Below are 20,210 nucleotides of genomic sequence, written 5' to 3'. Positions count from 1 at the left end.
CTCCCATATCTCCTCATTGACTCACACACCAGACTCGATTCGATTTCGATTTCGAATACCTTTAATGGCATATAGATTGTTTAAGATTAGCTTAGCAAGATAATAACAGCCTTTACAACTTTACAATTTCTGATGAGTTAAAATAACACCATTTAAAAAATTTAGCCACCGCTTCCAACAGCTCGTAGTTGTGGCTGCTTAAAAGATATATAACCTTCTGTTTATTCCTTGTACGCCTCTACTTCCATGCAGGAAGGGATTATGTGCTTCTTCCTACCTATCTCATAAAAGGACAATCCAATACATATGAGATATCATTTCACAGAACCCATGCCACACGGCATTTCTCTTTATGTGGGATCTCAAGGTGGCGCCCAAGGCTAAAGGAAGAAGGCAGGGCATTACACCTAGCTAAGGTGATTGCTCTACGCCACCGGCCTCAACCAGGAGATAAAGGTACTGGGCCGCAATTAGTCTATCCATAGGTATTCCCAGAGAGATCACAGGTTTATTAGCTTCCTTCTAGCATCTGTTGAAACTCTCTGTCAAAGTCTCTTCTTGATAGCCCCATAGACTCTTCTGCTCTGTTGGCATTTTCAGCAGGTCCTCCTTCCAAGGAAATGCCCAACTCATTAAGTTTGGCTTCGATTTTAACCCACCACTGGGTTGTGTGGAGGATGGAGCGTCCCTGGGATGTATAGTCCAGTTCATCTTGATTAAAACAAATCCTGGCCCAAAACTTGAAATGCACGCACCAGGCCAGAGTTTCCAGCCGATGCTGGCCTGCTTTGCTAACAGGCCGTGATAGGGAACAGAATGGGGCAAGCCAAGGATTTTATACAGAAAGTATGACTGGACCCTTTCAACCTCTCTGCTCCATGCCCCTATCCAGATGGGGATCCCATAAAGGATTTGTTGACTCACTTTGGCATTAAATGCTCTCAACGCTGCAGGGATGTATCCTCGGCCTTTCCCATAGAGGAAGCGTATAATGGCTGACACACACCAGACTCATAGCCAGAACTTTTCCTAAGGGAGATACATCAATGCTGGATCAAGTATAAACTCCTAGGCCAGGGGTGGGCAATTATTTTTTTTCCATGGGGCCGCATAAGAAACAGAAAATATTGTGGAGGGCCAGGCCAAAAGGCAGGGGGGCCAGTCAGGGTCATCCGGCGGGCCAGATGTGGCCCGCGGGCCATATAATGCCCAGGTCTGTCCTAGGCTCTTGAATCCTATCACAAGTGGGAAGGACGATATTATTTCCCAGACCTTCCCAACTAGAACCTTGCCTGGGATATTTCCTTTTGTTCACTTTCACCCATTTGCTCACACCACGCTGTCTTTAACCCTTTGGGAGAGACTCAGCGGGGTGCAAACCACCAGGAATGTGATTTACCTCCTTGCCATGAAATGCTTCATCGGCCCATTTCCACATAACTAAGCCTCTATTAATGGCACAGGATCCTTTACTCCTGGCCAGCTGGCCATCTTACTACTCCCCTCCCCAATCCTCTCACCCAGTCCTGTCTGGGAAGCTCCAGTTCAACCAATTAGCATCAAGATCCATTCTAACTGGTATTCATCATCCAATAGAAAGGAAGCCCTTCTATCAAAAAAGTCAGTCTTATCTACTCTACATGGCAGCAGCTCTGCATGATCTGTGGCAGTCGGGGACCGAACCTGGCACATTCTGTATGCCCTGAGATGCTCTGCCGCTGAGTCATGCCCTCCTCCAGGCATAAGTATGCCATTTTCAGTCCAAATGGCAGTTAGGTATAAGCAGTTAATATTGAACTGACTTCGGCTTTTTTGGTCTTAAAAAAAAATATTAACAGAGGCCAAACACAACCTGCCTTGCTTCTTTTGTCCTAGCCTAGCACCCTGATTTTTCTTGGGGGTCAATTTTATTCGGGACATTTCCAGGGAAATTTAGCCTCTTCAGTCCACTCCTAGTTTGATTCCAAGGGAAAACAACTCCCCACAATCCTGTCTGGGAAGCTCCATTTCAACCAATCAGCAGCAAGTTCCATTCTAACTGCTATTTATCAACAGTGGCGTATCTACAACGGGAATGGGGGGCAAAGTGACCCAAAGGGCTAGCTGAAGTGTAGTGGAAAATCAAGTTCTTTTTTTACTCCCCCCCCTCCTTCCCTAGGCTGACCGGCCTGTTCTGTCTTTAGGCATCCAAGGGTCTGGGGAGGTCAGGGGTGGCTCGGGGGTGGCTCTGACAGGGGGAAATGGCACCCGGGGACACCACCTCCTTTGGACATCCCCCGCCCCCAAGCCCTGGCCCCGAGCATAGGGGGACACCCGGAGGAAGTGTTGTCTCTGGGCACCATTTCCCCTGATACGCCTCTGTTCATCATCCAATAGAAAGCAAGCCTTCTGGTGCCCTTCTTTGATTCAAACTCCTCTTCCACCTTTTTGTATTCCTTTATTAAAATCAGCAGTGGAGGGCCGAGCATTTCTTTCCCACCTCCCCACTGGATGCATGTAAGAAGGACTTCACTGCAGAATTATTGAAGGAGGGGGGAATGGGACAGGCAAGAAGAGGTGGGGGGGGATAAGTGTGGTCAACCGGTGAGCTCCCGTGGCAGAACAGGTGTCAATTCTGGACCTCTTAAATCCTAGCTTGATACTTTCTTGTTACAGTAATAATTCAGAAGCCTTCAGGATAAAGGTGGATTATAAGCCTTATCACATCCCCTGCCATCATGATGCTGGCAGGGGATGATGGGAACTGTAGTCCATAACATCTGGAGGGCTGCGAGTTTGACACCTATGCCTTAAGCCATTACACCACACTGGCTAACTGAACAAATTAAGGAAAAAAGTTTAACAGCTTTGGACTCCAGATGCACCTCTGTTTGCACCTCAAGGCAATATACTTCTGAGCACCCTAGCCAGGAAAGGCCATCACAGAAATAAAAGCTTTTTAAAATGTTTCACAGATATTGTAGTTGACGCATCCTCAAAGGCTTCAGTTAGTGACTGACAACAAGAAATAGCACAGAAACGGTAGAGACTCACAGGGAATTGTTTGCTTGTTTGCCTTTATTCAGTCAACACATATACAGTTCTATCCTACAGGACAGAAACTTTTAAAACTTCCATGAAACCCAGGGAGACAATTTTGATGAGTCCTCCAGCCCCCCTCCTATGAACTTGGCTTTCCATCAACATCTTGTAGTTCGTAGTCAGATAAAGTGTCTGAAAACAAAAGGAGAAGGCGTTAAGCACCACACACCGCAGGGGCTAGGATCCAGTAACAAAAAACTCTACTTTTCTTCCCTTTTTATTTGAAATAAAGCATTGGGCAGAAGCCCAGACTGTCCATCCATCTCAGAAAAAGGCAGTTTTCTAGACAGTTCCGAGTATAAAAACAATTTAAAGGAATATATACATTTCCTTCACGACAAAGAGCACAGAATGTGGCACGAGGCTGTGAAGAATTGAAGCATCAATTCAACACAGAACTAAAAAAAAGATAAGGGGAAATCACGTACTGATGGCTAGGAATCATTTTGAGGGGTTAGTGCAGACAAAAAGGGGAGGGGCAAACTGAAAACTTTTAAGGGAATTTGTGTGTAAAGGCCATTTTTAGCATCCCTGGGAAGGAGCCATTCTTCTCATGTCACGCGCAGATGTTTGCCACCACACAGGATTGAGAATATCAAGTTATTTGCTTGTATGATTGTGGCTGTTTTCTGAATTTACTTCCATGGTGCTGAGAGAACTGTCACGGAGTCCCTGGAGACCTCACGTCAAGGGACTTTTCACACCCCTATTTCTGAAAGAAAGCATGTCTAGATATCTCTGTCCTCTTCGAGCCATTCTCTACTAAGCTCAATTAGGATCTCATCAAGCAAGGAGAACTGTTCACACTCGCTAATTGTGATAGTTCAATTTTGGTCTACATGCAACAGCAGTAGAAAGGAGGAAGATAAATCTTTAAACCCATTAAGAACGTTTCTTAAAAATGCGGGTTCCTCCCTTTTCATTTCAGATGTTCGTTCTTCCGTCCACCACTTTTCAAACATGAAAGGCATCATGAAAAGGTACACACAGATGATTGAATTTGCACAGTATGGAAGTCTTTAAAAAGGAGAAAGAGAACAAAAGGGGTTGATGTTGACATGTAAAGCCCTACACAACTTATGTCATGTCAACCTGAAGGAGCCCCTGAGCCCATGTGTACCTGCCTGGACCCTGAAGTCACAGAGGAGCTGCTCCTGGTGGTACCTCCTCTTGCCAAGTTGCAGGGGCCAGGGGCACACAGGCGGCTTTCTCTGTGATTGCCCCCAGGGCTCTGGAATAACGTCTCCAAGGGGAGATTTAACGGATTTAAGAGCATGGTGAAGACTTTTCTTTCATTTCAGGATTAGGGGTCTTTCCTCTGATAAATATGGATTCACAATTCCCATCAGCCCCTGCCAGCATGGCTAAATGGCAGGGCTGATGGGAACTGTAGCTCATGAACATCTGGAGGGGGCATAGTTTGAAGACCCCTGACCCAGACATCTGGCTAGCCTCCCTGGAAGCCCCCTCTACAGCTGCTGGTCTGGGGAATTGGTGGGGGGGGGGGCGCCTGGGGGAGTGGGTGTTGGGGTTGATTTTCTGCTGTTTTTATTGTGTTAATCGCCATCGTTGATTTACAATGTTTGGCTGTTTCAGTGTTGGAAACAATGCTGGACCAGAATTGTCTAAATCAGTGTTTTCCAACCTTTTCAACGCCAATTTATAATTCTTTGAACCACTCTAATATCTCATTGCAGCCATCCCCTTCCTCGATCTTTCCCCTCCCAGTTCCCTCTCTGCTTGTCACTTCCCCACCTCCCAGGGGTAAAGGAAGCACGGAGGGAGTGGTTTCATGACCTGTGGCAGGTCCTGCCTCCTGGGCCCATATCCTTTTGCTGGTGCTGGTGGGAAGACACCGCAGTGCGAGGGGGGGCTATAGCATTGCCGTGGCACCTGGGGACATGCTCACGGCACCCCAGGGTACCACGGAACCCTGGTTGGGAATCACTGGTCTAAATCATGGTACCCATGGGTGCCCACCAAAACTCTTCTTGGTATCTTCGCAGGGCCTGCAAGACTGAGCTGTTCCACTGGGCCTTTGGGGAGTCCGGCCGCTGATGGCCCCCCCCCCTTTGAGAAGATTCCAAGCGGACCCTGCCGGCCCTCCCCCCCCTCTTTCTCAGGGATTTATTAGTAGACTTACCGTATATCTGATATTAGGACGCTGCATTTTAATGGGGTTGGTTTTAACATATATAGAGCCACTATTTAATGATTTATTTAAATCTCGATATTATTGATTTTATTTTGTGCTCTATCTGTTTTGTTCACCGCCCTGAGCCCTCCGGGGAGGGCGGTTTATAAATAATAATAATAATAATAATAATAATAATAATAATAATAATAATAATAATAATGGCTCACTATCCATTATTATTATTATTATTATTATTATTATTATTATTATTATTATTATTATTATTGTTGTTGTTGTTGTTGTTATTATTATTAATAATAATAATAATAATAAACCGCCATTGTTATGTATATAATAATAGTAATAGTAATAGTAATAGTAATAGTAATAATAATAGTAATAATAATAGTAATAATAATAATAATAATAATAATAATAATATCTGCCAAGTGTTTTTAGAAAGTGAACAGGGCCACGAGGGGCTTTTGCTCAACAGGGCCTTGGATTGTCTGTGCTGATCTTTAAAGAGCTGCTTCAGCAGATGCCACCACAACATCTTCACTGCATAACTGAAAGTAAACGCTGTGTGTTCAAGAAGACAATATGTTCATTTTAAGAGGCATCTTGACATACAGCTTCTTCCAGAAATGTTAAGAGTCAGTGTGGTGTCGTGGTTAAGAACAGCAGACTATAATCTGGAGGACCAGGTTTGATTCGCCACTCCTCCACATGAAGCCTGCTGGGTGAACTTTCCCCCACACCTTTTCAATAGAAAAATGACAGTAAAATTGTAACTTTATGCACGACTAGATCCGTCCTGCATGCAATATTGCCCCCCTTACCTTGCATCCCAAGACCTGGGGGCCTTGGGAGGTGAGGTTGAGTGGTGGGGAAAAGCACAGCCCTGCATGAGGGATGGAGCTAGTGGCAGATGAAGTTACAATTTTACCATCATCTTTATGCTAAAAAAGGTATAGTCACAGTTCTCTCAGAACTCTCAGTCCCACCTACCTCACAAGGTGTCTATTGTGGGAAGGGGAAGGGATTTTAAGCTGAGACTTCTTAGTGCAGAGGAAAGTAAGATGTTAAAAACAAATCTTCCTCTTCTTCTAAGGCAGTGGTTCTCAACCTTCCTAATGCTGCGACCCTTTAATACAGCTCCTCATGTTGTGGTGACCCCCAACCCTAACATTTATCCATTTTACAGATGGAGAACACTGATGCACAGAGCAGCAGTGGCATAGGAGGTTAAGAGCTCGTGTATCTAATCTGGAGGAACCGGGTTTGATTCCTAGCTCTGCCGCCTGAGCTGTGGAGGCTTATCTGGGGAATTCAGATTAGCCTGTACACTCCCACACACGCCAGCTGGGTGGCCTTGGGCTAGTCACAGCTTCTCGGAGCTCTCTCAGCCCCACCTACCTCACAGGGTTTTTGTTGTGAGGGGGGAAGGGCAAGGAGATTGTAAGCCCCTTTGAGTCTCCTGCAGGAGAGAAAGGGGGGATATAAATCCAAACTCTTCTTCTTCTTCGGCGACCCCTGTGAAAGGGTCGTTCGACCCCCAAAGGGGTTCCGACCCACAGGTTGAGAACCACTGTTCTAAGGAGTTATTATTAGAGTTATGCATGACTTCATCCCCTAATATTTTGCAGCTGAGTGCTCTTCCTGTGGCAGCCATCTTGTCGTTGCACCCACCAATGATCTCCAAAGGTGCCTGCCCGGCCTAAATTAAAACCCCTGCGGGAATTCATTACCTTTGAGGCGCTGCACAGCATCTATCAAAAAGGGATTTATATCACAGAACTTAATAACTCTCCTTCTCAGATCTGGAGGAAAAGCGGCTGGAGCCTCAAACCCCCACTGACACCTGAGGGGAACATTAAACCAGAGTTAATCCAGAATTCTTAACAACCTAAGAAACAACTCAGGAAGAAGCCGAGAGACAGAGGGGAGCGTGCTGAAGGCCAGACAGTGATGGGACTACTTTGGTGCGGAAGTTCTCCTTAAACATTGCTTCCAAGACCCACAAACCAGATGTGCCCGTAAGGAAATGTGAAAGTGACTTGGGGAGAGAATTGTCAGCTGAGAAACAGAACAAGGGAAAGGTTTAATCTACCCTTTTCCCCCACACCAGTCCTCCTCCAGGAAATGGGTGGTCTTGCTTCCTTTATACCTTCCCAGTATCAGGAAAGGAATGCTTACCTCTCCAAAAAGCTTCTAACGCCCTAGAGAAAAGAGAAAGACCTCAATTCCTTACAGGGGCCACAAGACCTCTCAGGAAATGAGGCACTCTGCCCAATCCATGTGACTAGCGGAGCAGCAGTCTGACCCAAGGTCAGGGCACCCCAGATGTTCATGGACTACAATTCCCATCAGCCCCTGCCAGCATGGCCAATTGGCCTCTGAACAGTCTACACCAGTGATGGCGAACCTATGGCACGGGTGCCAGAGGTGGCACTCAGAGCCCTCTCGGTGGGCATGCGCAGAGTTGCCCCCCCCACGCATCTAGGCTGGCCTGGGCCGTTGGGCTCGATTATTAGCATTAAACCTAAGACCTAGTTTTGGGGAAGCAGTGTAGGTCACCCTGTTAAGCACTATTAAACCCCACTGATTTTCATGCGAAGAACTAAAGTGGGATCCTTTACCTGGGAGTAAGCTCGGTTGCTGGCAATCGGGCTTGCTTCTGAGTAAACCCTCCTAGGGTCGTGATTCACCCATTGGAAGAGTTGCACGGTTGCTTCAAAGCAAAGCCACCAAGCTTACTCCCGAGTAACACACGCCTCGGAGCCAACCATTTTTTCTAAACTAAAACCTCAGTATTCAGGTTGAATTGCCGGGTTGGCACTTTGAGATAAATAAGTGGGTTTGGGGTTGCAGTTTGGGCACTCGGTCTCGAAAAGGTTCGCCATCACTGGTCTACACTGTGGGGACTATACTGATATTTCCATTCTACAGGGATCTCTGAAGGTACCAGCAGCATCTTGGATAGACGGGAGCTCGATTTGCTTCTTATATAAGTGGAGCCAGCCTTCTGACCATTCCCTTCCAGACTGTTCCCTTATTCATCTCACCTGCAGGAGTTCACTGGCTGACTGCTGAATCTTCTCCTCCGTCTCCCGGATGAGGCTGTCAAGAGAAGACAGTTCCACGAGGAGGTCGGCCACGTGCTCGTCCCTTTCTCTTTGGACCTCCTCCTGCAGCATTTTCATCTGGTCCAGGAGAAATTTCTTTTGTTGCTCCAGGAATTGGCACAAATCTCGGAATTCTACCACCACTTTCTTCTTCTCTGCTTCTATGTGTTTCTGCAGGAAGCAAGCAAAGAGGAGAAACAGGTAGAATTCGGGAAGTACAGTAAAGTCTCTGCTGTATCAGGAAATACACTGTGAGACTCATGAAGCAGGGATCACAAATGGTGGGCACCGAAACACCCACCAGCATCTTTCCTGGTGGCTGCCAAGTGTTTGTAGGAAGTGGGCTAGGCCAGGGACGGCTTTTGATTGGCTGGGCAGATTTTTTTAGAATTTTTTGGCAGCAGCTGCTGCCACTGTACAAGAACCTGCACTGTGTTACTAAAGTTAAGTAATAATTTTGTGGCTGGATCCACCTTACGCAGAAGCCATTTTTTGGCACCCATTTTGTTGTTGGGTTCCCCATGCCGTGTCATCTTAGTGTAGTGGTTAACAGCTGTGGACTCCAGAGAACTGGGTTTGATTCCCCACCCGTCCACACAAGCAGACTCTTATCCGGCGAACTGGATTTGTATCCCTGCTCCTACATTCCTGCTAGGTGACCTTGGGCCAGTCACAGTTCGCTCTTCCTTAGCCCCACCTACTTCACAAGGTACCTACAGTAGAACATAAGAACAAGCCAGCTGGATCAGACCAGAGTCCATCTAGTCCAGCTCTCTGCTACTCGCAGTGGCCCACCAGGTGCCTTTGGGAGCTCACATGCAGTAGGGAGGGAAAGGGAAGTGATTTAAGTAAGCCGCTTTGAGACTCCTTAAAAGTAAAGAAAAGCAGAGTATGAAAACCCCCTCCTCTCCTTCAATGTGCCCACTGGTTCAAAAAGGTTGGGGACACTTGCCTACAGGAAGGGCACATCTGATTTTTTTTTCAAGGGATTGCATCAACATTCCACAAAGAAAACATTTTGTGAAATCTTACAAGGGTCCACATTTAGAAAGAACTTTCATAAAGTTTCACATCTGGGGAGCAAATGTAACCCCCATGCTCAGAATGGGTTGATCCGAAAAGGGGTGGAGAGTCAAAGCAGCAAGAGGCTTCAGACCTCATGTAGTTTGGAGGAGACAAGGCTACCAGACTCGGACCTTGGTTTATATAAGCCCTTAACACCTTGTTAAGGGGTTCTTTTTGTGGTTACAATGGGTGAGAGTTCTCCTGGAAACCTTCATCATGTTGAAGCCTGTTCATCAAGCCCTTGGAGTCTTCAGGAGCCAACCCACTTGCAAAGAAGAATTGGACTTGGCAGTATCAGTAGACTGTAAATATAAGGACTTGAAAATGCAACCTGAACAGGACCTTGAAGTGTGACGTTAAATGTTGATGTTATATGTTAAGATAGTAAACCCTTTTGTTTTTTAAATTTGTTGTTGCAAACTCATTCCAAGTTCTGCCCCACAGAACCCACAAGCTGAGGTGACACAAGCAAGGTTGCCAACTTTGGATTGGGAAATTCCTGGAGATTTGGGGCGGGGGGGGGGGAAACGAGGTGGGAAAGGTTTGGGGAGAGCAGGAAGCTCAGTGGGGCATAACATCAAGTCTACCTTCTAAAGCAGCCTTTTTCTTCAGGGAAACTGATCTCTGTCACCTGGAGATCAGTTGTAATCTCAGGAGATCTGGAGTCACTACCTGCAGGCTGGAACTTTAGAGGCAAGCTATTCCCCATAATAGGCATGCTAAGGAGGAAGGCTGCCTAGTTTTTGAAACTGGTGCCTTTTTATATTTAGTTTTAGTCATTACCTTTTCTAAAGTGACCTCAGAGATACTTACAAGCATATCTTCCCCTTCTTTTTCTGTGTCCTTTTTACACTCCAGAATATTCTCCCTCTTCTTTTTCAGGTCATCCAAAGAGGACTGCAGCTCCTCCTGAGGAAAACAGAAAGTTCTAGTTTACTTGCTCACGTGCAGCTTCTATAATTTTGTGTGTATCCTAAACCTTTCTCATCTTTGGTCTGCAAACGTGTCTAAACGGGCCCAACAGGATACTACATCCAGTATCTTTTTTGAGTGTGCCGACACATTTGGAATTCTCATACGGGTGGTGGGACAACCACAAAATGGCACCCACAAAAAGTAGAGGCAACCACAGTACATCAAGGAGAGAGGTTACATGCTACTCCCAGAGCAATTTGTCAGCATTTAAGGCAGGATCTAACAAGATGACTTAATTTGAACAGCTCTATCTAGCTTCCCAGAAAAACATTTGACGGTGTAGGCATTCAATTAAAAGAGATACTTAATGGCAGAGATGTGGAAGCAGCCTCCAGTAAGAAGGAAAGAGCCAGATATACTTTGAGTTGCTTTATATATAAAAGTTTACTAACTTAGAAGGGCATGTGGTTCTGGTGGGTTTTCCAGGCTGTGTGGCTGGGGTCTGGTGGATTTTGTTCCTAACATTTCGGCTGCATCCGTGGCTGGCAGCCACAGATGCAGGCGAAACGTTAGGAACAAAATCCACCAGACCACGGCCGCACAGCCTGGAAAACCCACCAGAACCAATTGAATCCGGCCATGAAAGCCTTCAACAATACATTAGAAGGGCATGTTTACATGGAATAAAACAAATAAATGCTGCACTGTTCTGTTACATATTTACAGGACTGACTATATACTTAAGACAGCATCGTGTTCTGTTCTCGTTCTACTTTTCTCTGTCCATGAGCTCTTCTCTCTACTCAAAGAAACCAAGTTTCTATCTTCTGGTGTATGTGCTCACCAACGTGTAAGCAAAGGCTATCTGAGTGACCAATAGCTAATCAATAGGCCAGCTCATTTCAATAACACCTCAGCATCCTGTTTACATACAGTTAACCCTTTCATGACTGGTTGTGGCAGATACTTGCAAATACCAACAGATGGGGACCCCGAAGGGGGTTGGCAAACACCAAGACACCCACAGGTACAGCATTGGAGGTCCCCGATTTAAATACTAGCCATTCTTACCTTGTATTCTTGGGCAGCCTCCTCTATAGGGACCACACCATGGTTTCTGTGCTCCTTGGAGAGTCCACATACCACACAGATGGAGATTTCATCTTCTTTGCAGAAGAGTTTTAGGGGCTCCTGGTGTTTCGGGCACTCCAGTTTGCTCAGTCCTGCCCCCCTCGCTGCTGGCAAGCCCAGCTGTTTGGATATTTCCACCACACTCACTAGAGACCTGTTTGGCTTGAAGTCCTTCCCTACATCAATTCGGCACTGAGGGCAAATGGCCTCCTTGCCAGGTTCCTCCCAGCTTCTGGTGATGCAGGATTGGCAGAAATTATGCCCACAGTCCAGAGTCACCGGATCTGTAAAATAGCCAAGGCAGACGGGGCAAGTCGCCTCGTACCGCAGCCTCTTCTTGGGACTATGAGCAGCCATTGCTTCACCCCCTGCAGAGCAACAATAAGGGCCAAGTGTTCTTTAGTCGGTGCTCAGAACCTGCCCTGCCTGAAACAAGATCACGCTGTCTTCTTCCCAGAAACTCAGAGGAAACGCATTTCTAATCTGGGAAGAAAAAATAAAGGAGTTAGCAGTTCCTTAGAAACAGAGGCACAGATTTAATGACGTTGCCTCCCTGATGCCCCCATCTGTAATATGAGGGTTTCCTCTGATCCCTTCAACTGCAAAGACCAATTTCTTTTGTAAAGAAGCTAGGAGACAGAAGCACAGGCACCCAGAAGTGACAGCACTGGAACATTTAAGACTGACTACCTTGCCCTAAGCTGGATAGACACAATAATGAGATACACTTCAGAATTTCCCTGTGGCCCCCTTTTCTAGTCATCTAAATACTATCTTTCTATTGTATAATGCTTGTTTTTGTACACCGATTTCAGAGGCACATGGAGATTATCCTGCAAAAAAGGAAAACAAAGTTTTTTAAAATAGTCACTTGTACAGTATGGCCATCTGCGAAAAGGTTCAGGGAGTAGGAAAATAACTAAGCAGGTAGGCAGACTAGAGCCAGGGAAGCACAAGGGTTAATATACTGACAAGCACAGTGGCTAGTGCGACAGACAGAACTCCTAAGCTCAAATTCCAACTTGCTGTGGATCTTGCTGGGTGATGTTTTTGCAAGTCACTCTTGGCCTAACCTTTCTCACAAGATAATATACAAGGGAGATCCATGAAAGCAATCCCTTCCGATAAAAATTGCACAAAACTGATTCCTTAGGGGGGGAAATCCAAATGCAACAGTAGAACAATCTCTTTTGTTCGAACTAAACAGAATCACCAGAAGAGGCTGAACAAGCTGTTGAGTTCTACAAAAGGAGATCTGCAGTGTCTTAAAGACCCAACAGAGTTCTTGCAGCAGCAGCATCTTTCATGAGTTAAGGCCCACTGCATTAGATGCATCAAGTGAATCCCAAAATAGGAGGTTTTATCTATCGGTCAACACATAACGCAGAAAAGCTGAACCATGGAATTTTTAAAAGGATACGAGTAGCTACAGGCCAAGATCTATCATAGCATAAGGGCTGGAAATGGCAGTGTTTGTACCAATTCAGAGAGGAACAGAAAGAAGGGCTTGATAGACCACCTTTGCTAGTAAGGCTTCTATCCAAATTAACATAGATGCTACACCAAAATGAATAAAAGGGACCAAGAACCATAACTCGACCCTACCCTCAATGGCCCAAGCTAGTCCAATCTCATCAAACCTCAGAAGCCAAGAAGGGACAGACCTGGTTAATGCTGGGATGGGAGACACCCCCCCCCCCGCGAAATTCCACGTCCAGTATGCAAAGGCAGGCAATGGCAAACCACCTTTGTTTGTATTTTGCCTCGAAAATCTGAAAGGTTTGCCAGGAATCAGCTGCAACTTGACGGCAAACGACATACCTAACGACACCTATTCAAGGCATGCAACCATCCCCTCCGGGGATGGGGCGGTATAAAAGTTTAAAAAATAAATAAATAAAATAAATAAATAATGAAAAAGAAACGTTTCATTATGGAGTGCAGGCACTGGAAATCCCCTTTCTAAATGCTCCCGCCTGTAAAGTCTTCTTGTAACTAAACAGCAACCCACCACGGGGGGGAAAAAAGTCTGTTTAACCCTTTGCCAGCTGTGCTAACTTGCCATTTTTCAGAAGACTAGCCATGTAGGAGAATTGCAGTGATGCAGCGGCGCCTCTCCCCCCCCCTCCCCCCTTTGCAAACTCATTCTGTTACATGAAGTCGCGGAGCTTAAGCCATTAAAACAAGCCCGTGGGAACAGGCTGCAAACTGGCTGCCCCTCTTGTCTCTACTTTACCTGCAAGTCCTGCCCAAGCTGCACCTTGCAGTTACTCTGAGCAGTCTAAATTGACTTGAAAATGGGCTTCCCGAGCACAAGCGCCCACCAAAAAGACCACTCCCCAAGGAAATCTACTCAAGCAGGAGTTTACATACACACAATCAAATTGCCGCGCCCCAGGTACCCTACTTAAGTGAAGAGAGGGCGGGGCCCCATCTCCCCATGGCAGCCAATCAGCAGCTCCTGGAACGCCCTCCTCATCTCTTAATCGCGGGGATTGTGGCCATAGAGGTAAGGACATGAGCAAGCGAAGGAGGCCTAGATTGTCGGCTTCGTCGCGAAACCGCGGTTTGTTGGGCTGGAGCTCAATGCACCCCCGTGCTGAAGTAAAATGAAGCAAGCAACATTATTTACTTTTGGTTTGGGTAATCACAGCAGCTGAAAGGTAAGAGTTTGTGAGAAACTCCAAAAGCCATTGATGATGACGATTCCTCCGACTGTGTGGTCTGTGATGGATCTAAGGAGCACAAACACCATTCTCATTCTCTTGGAAGAGGCTGCCCAGGGGTATAAAATAGAAAGTCTCAGTACTGGCCCCTGACGCACAAGCAGAATAATGCACTTTCAATCCACATTCAGTGCACTTTGCAGCTGGATTTTACTGCGTGGAATAGCAAAATCCACTTGCAAATGTAACCTCAGCTTGTGGGTTCTGTGGGGCAGTACTTGGAAGGAGTGCAAAGAACCAAATTTAAACAAAACAGTTTACTTCTCTTTACAAATAACATTAAACATCAACATTTAACATTTACAATTCAAGGTCCTGTTCAGGTTTGCATTTCAAGTCCTTATATTTACAGTCTACTGATATTGCCAAGTCCAATTCTTCTTTGCTGGTGGTTGGTTTTGAAGACTTCAAAGGCTTGGTGAACGGGATTCAAGATGATGAAGGTTCCCAGAAAACTCTCACCATTTACATACACAAAAACCCTGAAACAATAAATTCTAACATTTAAAATATAGCAAAAAAAAAATAAACTCCCTTCCCACTAGTTCCCCACAACATTGCAGTTACCTTAAACAAGGTGTTAAGGGCTTAATAAAATCAATCAAGGTCCCAGCCTGGTAGCCTTGCTTCCTCCAACCTCATGAGTTCTGCAGCATTCTGCTTCTTTTCAGACTCCACCCCTTTCTGGGTCATCCCATTCTGATACAGGGGTTACACAAACAATTGTGAAAGTGGATTGTTGGTGGGGGAAGAGTCCTTTTTATCTGGGTCTCCCATTTGATACTGTGGGGAAACTCATGGGTTATATTCTTGGACTTTGGGTCCAAATGAGATGTCTAGGGAACTTGTTCCCCTGAGCCCTGGCCCAACTAGCACTCAAGAGGCGAGAGGTAGGGTGAAATAAAAGGAATGGTTTATGGTTGCTGCAGCACCAATCTCCATTAAAGGCAGAAGCCCCAAATAGCATTGGTTTCCAGGTTTTATGCAGTTTACAGAGTCGTAAAATCAGCATCGTCACAGCTCCAGGTTCAATCCCTGGCACCTCCAATTAAAAGAAAAGGGCAGCAGGTGTTGTGGAAAGTATCTGCTTAAGATCATCAAGAGCTGCTGCCAGTCTGAGTGGGGCTGCAAAATGGACCTTGGAGCAGCTAGTTTAACCCCCATGCTCAGAATGGGTTGACCCAGTAAGGGGTGGAGACACAAAGCAGCAAGAGGCTGCAGCAGACCTCATATAGTTTGGAGGAGACAAGGCTACCAGACTTGGACCTTGATTTCTATAAGCCCTTAACACCTTGTTAAGGGTTTCTGTTTATGGTTGTAATGGGTGAGAGTTCTCCTGGAAACCTTCATCATGTTGAATCCTGTTCATCAAGCCCTTGGAGTCTTCAGCAGCCAACCCTCTTGCAAAGAAGAATTGGACTTGGCAATATCAGTAGACTGTAAATATGAGGACTTGAAAATGCAACCTGAACAGGACCTTGAAGTGTGATGTTAAATGTTGATGTTATATGTTAAGAAAGTAAACCATTTTGTTTTTAAATTTTGTTGTTGCAAACTCATTCCAAGTACTGCCCCACAGAACCCACAAGCTGAGGTTACACTAGTAGCAATTGATAAAATACAATAAGTACAATACGCAATTAAAAACACTATGAATAAAGACAATAAGGTACAGCTTTATAAATACAGTAAAATACAATGTAAAGCTCCAGCTAGTACCAGAGTATAAATAGAGATGGAACATAACCATTACAGCCCTTCAACAGAAGCCTGGTGGAACAACTCTGCCTCACATGCCCTGCAGAATTGGGAGAGATCCCTCAGGACCCTGGTCTTCACAGACAGAGTGTTCCACCAGTCAGGGGCCAGGGCCAAGAAGGCCCTGGCCCTGGGTGAGGGTCACTGGTCTGACTTTGGGCCAGGAACCACCAGGAGGTTTTGCTCACTGGAACATAGGCTACTTCGGGGGACATAACGGGAGAGGCAGTCACGAAAGTGTGAGGGCCCCAGGTTTACCTTGGTGAACCATTTGTCTAATTCAATATACGACAGATTCATATGTGTGTTCTACCTGCTGGGAACTGCAACAGAGAATGCATAGGTATCTTCTCTATCCGTTTAGTTGTGTCCGACTCTTGGATACTCTGTAAACCAGTCCCCATGGAGGTTTAGGTATAGGCAGCTATTAAACTTACCTGTTTGCAGGGTGGCACCTGCAAAAGGTTTGCCTCAGGTGATCAGAGCTATCAAAGTGGAGCTTAACAGGAGAGACAGTCCTACAGATACCAAAGTCCAAGGCCAGGATGGATTTTATAAGTAACAACTGACACCTTGAATTGAACAAGTAACCAATGAAGTGATTGTGTGGTCTCAGTTAGTACTTGAGCTGCAGTGTTCGCTACCAACAGGAGTTTCTGAGTTTTCTTCCAAGGCAGACCCATATACAGTGTGTTGCAGTAATCTAGTTTTGAGGTAACTGAAGCCTTTTGGAGTATCATGTCCTGAAACTGTCTGATAATGTACGCTGAAGGAAGATGGTGGAAGTCAACCAATGAAAGTGGGTGGACATTTGTGGATGGAAGCTGGGAAGTGTCTGTGTGTAGAAATGTATGAATGAAGAAAGTGTGCGAGTGAATGCCTCCATATGATAGGATGCACATTTTCAGCATTATAAGTTAGTTTTTTTGTCTTGTGTGTGTGCTATTGTTGAGTGATGTCTGCTATTCCACACAGTTTATTGGGCAGATTTAATGCAAACTGCTTCTGGCATTATTGCATGGATGAATTGAATAAAACAAACTGTTTTACTTCCATTTTGCATTAAATATCTTACAGATATTTACACTGTTCACAAAGGGAAGCTACATCTCTGGATTTTGCTTTTGACTTACACAGGAACATAGAACCTCTTTTCTACATAGAGACTCACAATACCATCCTGAACACAGTACCGCCTGTGGAGACAATTGACACCAGAGGATTTAGAAGAGTGTAACTCTGTTTATGATGGCACTCTTTCCTCCAGCCAGCATCTGAACTAGCTAAAGACCTGGACTTTGCCCTCAACATCTGAGCTTATGTAACCCCTGTGTCAGAATGGGATGACCCAGAAAGGGGTGGAGTCTGAAATGAAGTAGAATGCTGCAGAACTCATGAGGTTGGAGGAAGCGAGACTACCAGGCTGGGACCTTGATTGATTTTATTAAGCCCTTAACACCTTGTTTAAGGTAACTTCTGCAATTGTTATTGGAACCGTGGGAAGGGAGTTTATTTTTTTGCTATGTGTGTAAATGTTAGAATTTATTGTTTCAGGGTTTTTGTGTATGTAAATGGTGAGAGTTTTCTGGGAACCTTCATCATCTTGAAGCCCATCTGCACTCAAGCCTCTGTAAGTCTTCTAAACCAACCACTCAAGCCAAAGAAGAATTTGGACTGGGGCAATATCAGTAGACTGTAAATAAGGACTTGAAAATGCAAACTTAACAGGACTGCAAAGTGTAAATGTTAAATGTTTTAATAGTGTTATTTGTTAAGTAAAGTAAACTGTTTTGTTTAAATTTGGTTCTTTGCAACTCCTTCCAAGTACTGCCCCACAGAACCCACAAGCTGAGGTTACACTTAGTGAGCCTTAAGTGTCCTTCAAAGCACATACTGTTCTATTTTTTACTAGCTTGCTTATCTCCATGTGGATCATTAATCTGTAGTTAACTTTCTTGCTAGCCAATGACAAACTGGAAGTTACAATAGCTTTGGGGGGAGTGTTGAATAAAATATACTTCATTCCATCATCTTAAAGTCTCCCTTTGGTTAGTTCAAGAACTGTCCAGACTTTTGTATTATATCAAGAACAGTAAGCTTTAAGATCACAAACTGACACTCCTTCTGGCTCTGATGGGTTTTCCAGGCTGTGGTCTGGTGGATCTTGTTCCTAACGTTTCATCTGCATTTGATAACCCTGCCCCTTGGGAATCAGTCACAAGTCCACATGAGATGCAGTTAGTAACGAGGCAAGTAGTTGGAAAAATCAGTGAAAGTTTATTACTAGAGCTCTTACAGATAGATCTGTCTGGGTTCAAGACAAAGACTTCAAAGCATTTCATCTGATTATATAGTAGGATGTCGACAAGAAGCATTGTGTTCATGATTGGTCCATTAACATTATACCTCCTTCTTCCTCCTGCCTATGTCTTGTCCAAATTTGGTGGCGTTTCCATAATATGTGCTGACAACCAGCTTTTGGCTTAGGTTAGAACTGGGATGGTAATATGTCAGAGATAGCCATGAAGCAAAGCTCCCTAGGGGGGAGGCAGGAAACAAGGGCCCCTTCCGCATTGTAGGAGCTCCTAACCTTAGATGCGACTTCTTATAGGTCCGACTCCGAGTCCCCTCCCGTACAGATCGTGAAGCGTCGGACTTCGTGTCTGACTCGGACTCTCCACCCCCCCCTCCTTGCTGTTGAATCTCTAGGCTTTCGACTGGGGAGTTGGAGTCGAATGGTGGGATCTTCCACGAGGTTGTGCTCACAGCCGAAGCCGGGCTGAGTGCGGAGATCTCCCATCCACCCTCGACTCTGCCAGCCAGCCAATCACAGCTCAGAATTTGGCCATGCGCAGAACAGGAGACTCGTGGCGGCGGTGAGAAGCTTTGGGCATTCACAGAAAGGGAGACTTGTCCCAATCAGAATGCAGCGCGGGGAGGTGGTCCCGCCCTCTGAGCTCAGCTCCGGAGACACAAGTCAGCTGCTGTGCGGAGGAACAAGAGGACTCGAGCTGAGGTACGATTCCCGCCTGACCACGAGTCGAACCTGAGTCGTCTCGTGTGTCCGGAAGGGGCCAAGAGGTGCAGGTGGTTTTTCTAAGAACAGCAAGGACAGAACAACAGACTTGTTTCTCAGAGGTGGCTGGGTGGTTAATTGGTTTTTGGCTAGTTCTCTTTGTACAGGATATGGCTTATCTCGCTCCCTATGGGGCAATCAGTCTGCGGCTTTTGCTACATGTATCTTGGCATGTTTGCAAAAAGATGCTTCACAGAAAAATGTTTCAAACTTCTAAACTCTGTAGGTTTTAGCTAAGCAGGAGAGGCCTTTAAAATCAGCTTTTTGGGGTTCACCTTACAAATCTGTGGCTGGCATCTTCAGAGGTGTATCACAGAGGGAAGTCTGTTACAGTTTAGGTTAATTAATTTTTCTGTATTTCTTTCTCTCACTTTAGTTTATATATTATTTTATATAATATTCCCATTATGGTTACTCTTCTTCTTTTTCCTTTATTTTTCCTCTTCTACTTTGTTTATTTTTGGTCCTTTATTTCTGTATATCACCGATCATTTTTAAAGCTGTTTAATTATGTAATATTCTAAGTAAAGTTGATTAAATGAAGGATTTTTTAAAAATCCCGAGTCCATGGACATGCAGAACTGAGATGCTACAAGAAGACGCCTGCACCTTTGCCCGAAGTTGCGATACTGTAAGGAATCTGAAAGGACTAGAAATCAAGTAACTTCAGGAGTTCTTTATTTCTTAAACTTCATGATACACAGTACACGGAATGCAGACTCTGACCTTCCCCCCAAGGTTCGCCACTTTTACGGGCGGTTCTACTCCCACCCACAGCCCCAAACAGGTTCCCACGAAATAGAAAGTCAAGCTTCAAACATATATGATAAGCGCAGACAGCAAGGTTAACGAAAGCGGCCATCCCGGGCACGCAGCCCAGTTCGTGGAATGTTACCAAGGCCAGGCTGGCTGAAAAGAAAACAGAAATCAAACCACAACCTTACAGATACACTTGATATTTACTAGCCGCACCTCGACAGGCACTCAAGAGGACTTGGCAAAATCCCTCCTTTGATGAAGTGCCAAATCTTTGCAGCTGAAGCTCAATCCTGTCCCCCTCCAAAAGGAGTCAAAAGAGTCCAGACTTGTTCTGCAGGGTTGTCATTTGAGGAAAGGGGTACCTCCCACCCAAGGAAGGATGTGTAGTTAAGGAAGGATCTGAATGGCTGGAAGGGAGAAGACGTTGGAAGGGA

The 20,210-nt window shown here is 45.3% G+C and overlaps 1 protein-coding gene across 2 annotated transcripts; it reads right to left on the bottom strand.

Moving 5' to 3' along the window:
- Positions 1 to 3,039: 3,039 nt before the first annotated feature.
- Positions 3,040 to 13,890, bottom strand: LOC125428815 (E3 ubiquitin-protein ligase TRIM39-like). Of its 2 annotated transcripts, none has more exons than XM_048489491.1 (5): positions 13,831 to 13,890; positions 11,398 to 11,940; positions 10,225 to 10,320; positions 8,287 to 8,517; positions 3,040 to 3,213 (listed from the first exon to the last, which is right to left on the bottom strand). In XM_048489491.1, exons 2-5 carry the CDS (start codon positions 11,812 to 11,814, stop codon positions 3,088 to 3,090), a joined length of 870 nt encoding a protein of 289 aa, XP_048345448.1. In that variant the 5' UTR covers positions 11,815 to 11,940; positions 13,831 to 13,890; the 3' UTR covers positions 3,040 to 3,087. The 2 variants fall into 2 exon arrangements, with proteins under 2 accessions (XP_048345448.1, XP_048345447.1); XM_048489490.1 differs by having other exon boundaries at positions 13,694 to 13,850.
- Between the last annotated feature and the right edge of the window lie 6,320 nt (positions 13,891 to 20,210).

This window comes from Sphaerodactylus townsendi, linkage group LG03, assembly GCF_021028975.2.
Source record: "Sphaerodactylus townsendi isolate TG3544 linkage group LG03, MPM_Stown_v2.3, whole genome shotgun sequence".
Lineage (NCBI taxonomy): Eukaryota > Metazoa > Chordata > Lepidosauria > Squamata > Sphaerodactylidae > Sphaerodactylus > Sphaerodactylus townsendi.
This window is presented reverse-complemented; position numbering and strand designations above follow the sequence as displayed.